The sequence below is a fragment of the Hemibagrus wyckioides genome, linkage group LG22 (genome assembly GCF_019097595.1).
Source record: "Hemibagrus wyckioides isolate EC202008001 linkage group LG22, SWU_Hwy_1.0, whole genome shotgun sequence".
In the NCBI taxonomy this organism is placed as follows: Eukaryota; Metazoa; Chordata; class Actinopteri; order Siluriformes; family Bagridae; genus Hemibagrus; species Hemibagrus wyckioides.
This window is the reverse complement of record NC_080731.1, coordinates 20,772,131-20,781,365: the sequence shown is the minus strand read 5'-3', so window position 1 is coordinate 20,781,365 and position 9,235 is coordinate 20,772,131. Positions and strand designations below refer to the sequence as shown.

General features: G+C 46.7%; 1 protein-coding gene across 2 annotated transcripts in view; it reads left to right on the top strand.

The window, feature by feature from the left end:
• Positions 1-6,554, top strand: part of gak (cyclin G associated kinase) — a 34,016-nt gene extending 27,462 nt beyond the window's left edge. The window contains exons 19-28 of one of the 2 annotated variants that reach the window (XM_058374958.1): positions 905-1,098; positions 1,204-1,368; positions 1,616-2,050; positions 2,146-2,283; positions 2,535-2,675; positions 2,808-2,897; positions 2,986-3,234; positions 3,328-3,479; positions 3,695-3,871; positions 4,503-6,554. In XM_058374958.1, the coding sequence (XP_058230941.1) occupies positions 905-1,098; positions 1,204-1,368; positions 1,616-2,050; positions 2,146-2,283; positions 2,535-2,675; positions 2,808-2,897; positions 2,986-3,234; positions 3,328-3,479; positions 3,695-3,871; positions 4,503-4,604 (1,843 nt within the window). In that variant the 3' untranslated portion in view covers positions 4,605-6,554. The remainder of the gene's footprint in view (positions 1-904; positions 1,099-1,203; positions 1,369-1,615; positions 2,051-2,145; positions 2,284-2,534; positions 2,676-2,807; positions 2,898-2,985; positions 3,235-3,327; positions 3,480-3,694; positions 3,872-4,502) is intronic. The other variant, XM_058374960.1, reaches the window with a different exon arrangement.
• The last annotated feature ends 2,681 nt before the right edge of the window (positions 6,555-9,235 follow it).

The following is a 9,235-nucleotide window of genomic DNA, read 5'->3' as shown; positions in this document are numbered from 1 at the left end:
TGTCTGTGTCTGTGTGTATGTGTGTTGTGTGTGTGTGTGTGTGTGTGTGTGTCTGTGTGTGTGTGTGTGTCTGTGTGTGTGTGTGTGTGTATGTGTCTGTGTGTGTGTGTGTGTGTCTGTGTATGTGTCTGTGTGTGTATGTGTCTGTGTGTGTGTGTGTGTGTCTGTGTGTGTATGTGTGTGTCTGTGTGTGTGTGTGTCTGTGTGTGTATGTGTCTGTGTCTGTGTGTGTATGTGTCTGTGTGTGTGTGTGTGTATGTGTTTCTGTGTGTGTATGTGTTTCTGTGTGTGTGTGTGTGTGTGTGTGTGTGTGTGTATGTGTCTGTGTGTGTATGTGTCTGTGTGTGTGTATGTGTGTGTGTTGTGTGTGTTGTGTGTGTATGTGTGTGTGTATGTGTGTGTGTTGTGTGTGTATGTGTCTGTGTGTATGTGTCTGTGTGTGTATGTGTGTTGTGTGTGTGTGTGTGTCTGTGTGTGTGTTGTGTGTTGTGTGTGTGTGTGTATGTGTCTGTGTGTGTATGTGTCTGTGTGTGTCTGTGTGTGTATGTGTGTTGTGTGTGTGTCTGTGTGTGTATGTGTGTTGTGTGTGTGTGTGTGTATGTGTCTGTGTGTATGTGTCTGTGTGTGTGTGTGTGTGTGTGTGTTGTGTGTGTGTGTGTGTATGTGTCTGTGTGTGTATGTGTCTGTGTGTGTATGTGTCTGTGTGTGTGTGTGTATGTGTGTTGTGTGTGTTGTGTGTGTGTGTGTGTGTGTGTCTGTGTCTGTGTGTGTGTCTGTGTCTGTGTGTGTGTGTGTGTCTGTGTGTGTGTATGTGTGTTGTGTGTGTGTGTGTAAGCCAGAATCAACTGTAGAGAAGGAATGAATTATTAAGCATTATAAGTTAGAATTGTGTGTCTTTTCACAGGTATGATCTGGACGCATGTGACATCCAGGAGAAATACCCCGACCTCTTCCAGGTGAACCTGGACATAGAGGTGGAGCCTCGTGATCGCCCCGCCCACAAAACTCCGCCCTGGGAGAACTTCTCCACTAAAGGCCTCAATCCCAAGATTCTGTTCTCCAGCCGAGACGAGCAGCAGGATATCCTGGCCAAGTTCGGTGAGGAACTCGGGGTGTTTCTCAGATCTCATGTGGGCCTGCATGAAGTCTACACCTGATTTCACTGAGACGTGTGTGTGTGTGTGTTTCTCCGTCTCTCTGTAGGGAAGCCAGAACTTCCTCGGCAGCCCGGTTCTACAGCGTTCTATGACTCGGGCTGTACAGAGCCGGACCACGCTCCTGAGGACCGGACCGCAGACTCTCCGTCACCGCCCAGCACCAGCACAGACTCCAACGCTAACAACTTCTTCCAGACACTGGACTGGGAGGGTACGCTCTGCTCACCTCTCACGGTGGACTGGTGTGGGGGCGGAGTTTAAGTGAAATTCATCCAGCCAATCACAGACATGATCCTCACCACTAGCCCCACCCCACCCCCCCAGTAAACGTAGTAATTTAGTTAACTCTGTTTGTGATTGGATTCTGAGTTGTATCTTAAGCCCCGCCCTCTCCGACACCTCCAGCCCTTTAAACCCAGTGTGTGGGATTTAACACTCCTGTTGTTTGTGTTGTCCAGACATGAGCGGGCAGCACCATCACTCGGACGGTGTGTCTGGAGCACTGGACGAGCCGGATGATCTGAGTGGCGGCGAATCGGGCGAGGAATCGGTCTCCTACTCCACACCTGCAGAGGGAACCATGTCGCGTGATGCCAGCGAACCTCTGTTTGAGGCGGAGTTCGTGACCTCCGACCCCCAACCGGACACTGAGGATCTGCTGGGCCTCAACTCTGACCCCTGTCCTCTGGCCGTCGCTCCGGAAACAGAAATGAAGACTTGCTCCAGTAACAGCGATTTGCTGAATGACCTGTTTGGCTCTGCCCCTGGCCCCTCCCACACAGGGGACACAGAGGATCTGTTTTTCAACAACAGTCAACAGTCAAGTCAACCTTCAGCTGCCCCCACTTCTACTGCCCCCACTTCTACTGCCTCCACTTCTACTGCCCCCAAAGGTGCCACCCCTGGTCTCTCCGTCCACACACACACACACACATTTCTGCAGAGTTCTTAAAGAACGCTTTGTAATCATTCCTCTCTCCCTCACCAGTGAATGACCTGTTTGACCCGTTTGGTGTGGGGTCAGGGGTCACAGGTGGATCAGACCTCTTCGGTGACCTGCTCGGGTCAGAGGGCAGTGGTTTCAAAGCTCCGCCTCCTGCCACTAACTCCAGTCTCTTCAACCTCAGTAAGAGCCAGTGTTCACTTCTAATCTCTCCTGAGCTCTAGTCACATGACTTATTCCTGACGCCTGATTGGTTGTTGAAATCCTACAGCAGTGTCATGACTAAACTGATTCTTACTGATTTGGTGTTGGGTTGTGTGTGTGTGTGTGTGTGTGTGTGTGTGTGTGTGCGCGTGTGTGTGTGTGTGGATGCACTAAATGGGTCAGTGTGTTAATCAGACTTGATCTTAATGCTGCGTGGTGTAATTGAATAGATAAGCTCACGGGGGATGTGCCCAAGATGACATCATCAGCGAGCCAGCCTGATTTATTGGGTGGCTGGGACAGCTGGACCACTGGAACGTCCAGCACTGCAGCTAGCATGTCTGCTAATGCTAAAAAACCCGCCTTCACTGGTAACCAATCAACTGATCAGTTAAACAATCACACAATCAGTGCCTCTGTAGTGTGTGCGTGTGTGTGTGTGTGTATAAATTGTGTGTGTATATATTTATATATATATATTTGTGTCTGTGCATGTGTCTCAGCTTCAGGTGTGTCCTCATCCTTCTCAAAGGCCAAGTCTCAGAGCTTTGACCCCTTCGCTGACCTCGGGAACCTGGGCACCACTCTGCCAGGTCAGAATCTTACACACACACACACACACATATATATATATATATTTAGAATTACTGTATGTTTCATGATTAATTCTGTGTGTTTCAGGTTCCTCCAGCAGCGGGTTCTCAGGTTCTGGATTTAAAGCAGTGCCCCCTGCTGGAACACCAAAGAGCTCGGGTCAGTCATGGCAGCAGCAGCAGCAGCAGGCTTCATCTCGACCTGCTAATAAACCCTGGGTTCCTCCGAGCTCTGCCCCTAAAACCAGCAGCACCCAGTCAGCAAAACCCAACTACAACCTCAACTTCAGTGTGATTGGAGGACGAGAGGAGCGAGGACTCAGGGGGCCGGGATTCGGTACACACACACACAATCAACCCCAACACCCCAGGTGCTGTTAGACAGGGTCACTCTGATGTTGTGTGTGTGTGTGTTTGTGTGTGTGTGCAGGTCCCAAGCCCAAAGTGAAGGAGGATGATTTTGAAGATTTGTTATCCAATCAGGGATTCAGCTACAAACCCGATAAAAAGGGAGGGCCTCGCACCATCGCTGAGATGAGGAAACAGGAAATGAGCAGAGATATGGATCCACTCAAACTACAGGTACACACACACACACACACACACGGCATGACCTACGGTTCCACTGAAAGGTTGTGCTGTGTAGTAATTACAGTCCTGCTGAATGTGTGTGTGTGTATGCTTGTGCGTGCGTGTGTGTGTGTATGCTTGTGCGTGCGTGTGTGTGTGTGTATGCTTGTGCGTGCGTGTGTGTGTGTGTGTGTGTGTGTGTATGCGTGTGCGCGTGTGTATGTTAGATTTTGGACTGGATTGAGGGGAAGGAGAGGAACATCCGCGCTCTGCTCTCCACGTTACACACGGTGCTGTGGGAGGGAGAGACACGCTGGAAACCCGTCGGCATGGCCGACCTGCTCACACCTGACCAGGTGAAGAAGTTCTACAGGAAAGCAGCCCTCATCGTCCATCCTGACAAGGTCTCACACACACACACACACACTTCAGTACATGTGAAACCCATAGATCTGATTTAAACTCTGTCAGGTTTAAATGATTTATTAAAAAGACACAGAACATGATGAAGTGAGAAGCTGAGGCTCCTGACCACAACACTGATAAGCTTTACTTCTTCATGGAGGAGGAGGAGGAGGAGGAGGAGGACAGTCTCTATTCACGTGCAGGGACATTAAGGTTTACATTCAGGAGACGTTCGGCCTTTTTGTAGCTTCACACTGTCTCTCTCACACACACACACACACACACTCACTCACTCACTGGTGGAACCTGCACCTTGTCCACCTGTTCAGACAAACCTGGTTACCCCAGGAGGTCTGAGCTCTGGTTCCTCACCATCAGTGGTCCTCAGGTCTCACACAGGAGCAGATGGACAGGGTTCCATCCTGGAGGAGGAGATAAACACATGTATCTGTAGCTGCTCTCTGTAAGTGTGTGTTCAGAGGAACATGATGTAATGAGGAGTGAAGAACGTGGTGTTCTGGACATAGTTCTGTGGATGTAGCGTAGTATTTTAGCAGGAGTGTGAAAGTCCTCCACACGGGGCTGTAGCCTCCTCACTCACCTCTCATCATCGTTGTTGTTGTTGTCCAGGCGGCGGGGAAGCCGTACGAGCAGTACGCCAAGATGATCTTCATGGAGCTGAATGACGCCTGGTCCGAGTTCGAGAACCAAGGTTCTAAAGCGCTGTTCTGAGTGACACTACCACACACACTCCTCCCTCTCGGGAATCAGCCAGAGAGATGGAGAGAGAGAAGGAGAGATGAAGAGATAGAAGGAGAGTTGGAGAGGAGCTGCTTCTTCACCCAGAAACCTGCTACAGAGAGAAACAAACACACGTCTCTGTAACTCAACATGCCTTTAAACAGCAGACAGACAGGTGGCACAGCGGACCTGTCTGTCTCTCAGTGAAAGGACACACACACAGTTCTCACCTGCTCTCACACTGTGTGTGTGTGTGGTGTGTGTGTGTGGTGTGTGTGTGTGGTGTGTGTGTGGTGTGTGTGTGTGTAAGGGAACAGTAAAAGAAATGAGTCACTTAATGGTTTTTTTTTTAATCTTGGTGTTCTGTCATCTTTTTTCTGTTATTTATGTTACTCATTACATTATCACCGATCGATATATCGTCTAGTGTGTGTGTGTGTGTGTGTGTGTGTGTCGCTGTGTGTGTGTGTGTCGCTGTGTGTGAGCTGAATGTTTATGAACAGCTTCTTAGTCCTATTTATTTGTTTGTGAGACTGGACACACAGGAGGCTGATGTCACACACCTGATGGAGAGAAACAACACAGTGAAGTGTGTGTGTGTGTGTGTGTGTGTGTGTGTGTGGGTGTGGGTGTGGGGCTACAACCATTCCAAAGCATCTCCAGATGTGAATGTGCTTTATAGTCAATTTCCTCTCAGCTGGAATGTACCATGACTTTTACTTACCTCTTCTTCCTCTTATTATTATTATTATTATTATTATTTTCCAGGGACGCAGCGATGATCCGAGGTCTGAGAAATAAAAAAAACGTGGACTAAATTAGAGAAGACGTCCAGCCTTCTGCTCTGGTCCACTGTGTTTGATTAATTAATGGTTAATAATCATTCCTATCCATTACCAGCAAGCTGTCTGTCCGGGCAGGAGTACACCGTCTGTCCACTTCACACCTCAGAGCTCTGATCCTGCTGCGTCCTGCGGCTCTTAATTTTCCCCCTCAAAATGACCAAATGTATATTAGCCTGTATATCACATGACGACGTGTGTGTGTGTGAGAGAGAGAGAGAGAGTGTGTAAATGAAGCTTTTGATTATGGTCATGAAATTCTCATTTAGCCAGTTTATTGACCAGTAACTGATTTAGAGAGTGTAGCTCACTGGGTGGAGCGGAGTTCAGGAGAAAAAGCCGTGATGCTGAAGGACTTGTGCAGTATTAGTGGTGTTGCTGAGGAGGAGACACTGACGTGTGTGTGTGTTAGGTCAGTTAGAGCTCAGTGTCAGTGCTGCGGTCAGAGCGGACACACACGGGCTGAAACACTCTGGATTACGAAGCTTGAAGCTTTCACATGTATCTGTGTTTGAAGTCAGTATCTAACCAGCAGGGACAGTCAGCTCTCCCACCATCACCAGTCACACCAGTACCTGTTATGTCCTGTCCACTGTGCTAGCTGACCTCCTCTCAGCACAGACTGGATTAGTAATGAGTTACGTTAATGCACTCATCATCTATAAACAATGATTTAAGGAGAAATGGAATGTTCCATTGCAAGCTTGATAGGGGTGTGTGCCTGCTGGTTAGCGTGAATCTTCAGATTGAAAGGAAATGGACGATCTGATCACATCACTGAACGTGAGGATGATGATGATGATGATGATGATGATGATGATTGTGTCTCAGTGCTCATCAGTGTGCTCTGGTTCCTAATCCTTCCATCATGTGGAGGAAGAGAACTCTATCTGTAAAATAATGCTCTATTTTGCTAAAGGACACGCCTCTTTATTTTTTAGTTTCTTCCACAGATGTTAAGATCATCCAGGGCCTTAAACCCGACTCTCCTGTTATTTTTATCTTAAATCAGTCTTACTAAAGCGTCTGATCGACATGATTCACCTGTTCTTCTTCTTTTTCGGACTGTATGGAAAAATAAACCAGAATGGAGACGTTCTGACTCGCGTGTTTTTACTGAAGGTGGAGTTTATTTCATCGTCATGTTAAGAACTAAAACTCAGTCTCACTCACGGTGACGGGAACATCAACATCGGGACGGTGGGATGAACCCAAGATACTGATGATTATTTTCCTATCATGGTACATCCCCCAGAGTCTTATTCCACATACCTAGAGAAAGTCAGGCCCAGAGAGACGCATTTCAGAAAGAAAGAAACAGACAGAAATGAAGATAAAGTAAAGGAGAGGGAGAGAAAGAGAAGAGAGAGAAGCAAAGAATGACAGTAAAGAGAGAGCGAATCAGAGAGAGAGATACTAAAGAGACAAACATTGAGAGAAAGAGGAAAAAGACGTATAAATATCTGATCAATAGCAGTTGGAGTTAAAGAGAGACAGAAATCTGTTACATATTGAACTGGATATTAGACTGACCACAGCTCTATCAAACACTGACACCACAGAGACTCTTCTTCTTGGGTTTTTCCCTTCAGGGGTCTCCACAGCGAAACATCTCTCTCCACCTGTCCCTATCTTCTGCATCCTCAACACTAGCTTCATATCCTCATTTATTACATCCATATTCCTCCTCTTTGTCCTTCCTCTTTTCCTCCTGCCTGGCAGCTCCATGTCCAACATTCTCCTACCAATATACTCACTCTCCCTCCTCTGGACATGTCCAAACCATCTTAATCTGTCCTCCCTAACTTTGTCCCCCCAAACGTCCAACATGAGCTGTCCCTCTGATGTACTCGTTCCTAATCCTGTCCAACCGTGTCACTCCCAAAGAGAACCTCAACATCTTCAGCTCTGCTACCTCCAGCCCCTTACTCACTGAAAACACTGCCACAGTGACTAATTAAGCTAATTCAGAGCCAGGTCAGTCATGTGACTCACTCATGACCCGCCCACTTTCCTTTCCATCAGTCCTGCATGATGATGTTCTGTATCTGCAGGACACCGCTGATCCACTCAGTGTGTCCTGACCCGTGCTGCTCCTCAGAGCTGGGTGAAGGTGTGTATGTGAAGGCTGAAGTGTGGAGCTGCTGCACTGAGACTGAACATCACTTCACTTCATCAAAGCTGTGGATCTGCACCAATCAGACGCTTCCGGGTCACTGAGTAAAACAAAACTTACTGTGTGACCTGGGCAGTGCTCGGGGGAAATAAGGCTCAGAAACACAACTGAGGAGTTTCAATAGATTTTATATATTTAGACTGACAGACAGACAGACAGACAGACACAATGACAGACATTGGAAGGCAGGCAGACAGACACAATGACAGACATTGGAAGGCAGGCAGACAGACACAATGACAGACATACAGACAGACAGACAGACAGACACAATGAAAGACTGACAGACAGACAGACAAACAGACACAGACAGACAGACTGACAGACAGACATAGACAGACTGACTGACAGACATTTTCTCAAAGCAGCTTTACAAAAGTAGAGAAACATAAAGGAAAGAAAAAATAATAATTGAATTAATTAAATGATGAAACTATTTTATCCCTATTTGAAATGAAATCTGCAAATTCACTGAGGGATTCAGAACATGGCCCTGGAGGTCATATAACTATAGCCAGGTGGACAAGCTTCATTTAATGCTGGATGATGGAAGATTATCTTCAAGAACCTGTGCTTGCCTGGGACCCTAAGATGACCTGCTATGTCCGGCGCCCTGGGTCCAGGAATACGCCTGACCTGTGCTGCTGGACCCCCTAGAGGCCTCGCTAATATCACATCTTAAAATGTAGTCTCCTATAACCAGAGCTCTTTCAGGTTTCTCAGCGGGTTCTTCACTGAGGAGAGCAAACCTGTTGGACATGTGAAGCGGAGAGGAGTGGTGTTAGCGTTAGCGTTAGCGTGATAAAGTTAGTTTTCGGTATGATATTCGCTGGATATTCGCTTTCGACTGCCACTGTTCTACAGAGTCGACAGTTTTACAAAGATACCTTTACCACAGTTAGCTTTAACAACATGCTACAACTTTTTATTGACATGGAAACTGAGATTTTTCTAAACTGCCTAAGCGTATTTCAGCAGCAAAATTAAAGTGGAGAAATCTTTCAGGACGATTGCAGCGCTCGATGCGTAAGGGACCGTCTGAAAATTCCACCCACTGGGTTTAAAACGACCAATGTATTTTAATTAAAGTGACTTTTACCGTATACAATAACACAGTGTCAGACTGTAAAGCTTGTGTTACTCATAGTGATTTACTACAGGTGACATTTTTCCAATACCGTATTTCATATCTGTACAGTACACAATTATGTTCATGAACTACTGGAAGTACCCAAACGCCTGTTCATAAAGGTAGTGGTACGTTCCTAATGTCCAGACTGACATCTGTACTACAGGTGAGAATTTGCCAATATCTCCTTTACTGTGTTTACAGTACACAACTTTCTTAATAAAAAAAATGACTGTAATTCACCAAGAGGGTTTTTCCATGTTCCAGAGGGAGTAGTACACTCCTAGTGGCCAGACTCAGGTACTACAGGTGGAATTTACCTCTGTTCATGTGTGTACAGTACCCAAATATAAAGTCCCTGAAAGGATATTTTTAGGCTCCAAAGGTTGCAGCATATTCCTTGTTACTTGTCACTACAGGTGAGATTTCAGTTGTCTTATAAAGTTGTTTGTTGTGTGAGGAGGATGCTGTAAAT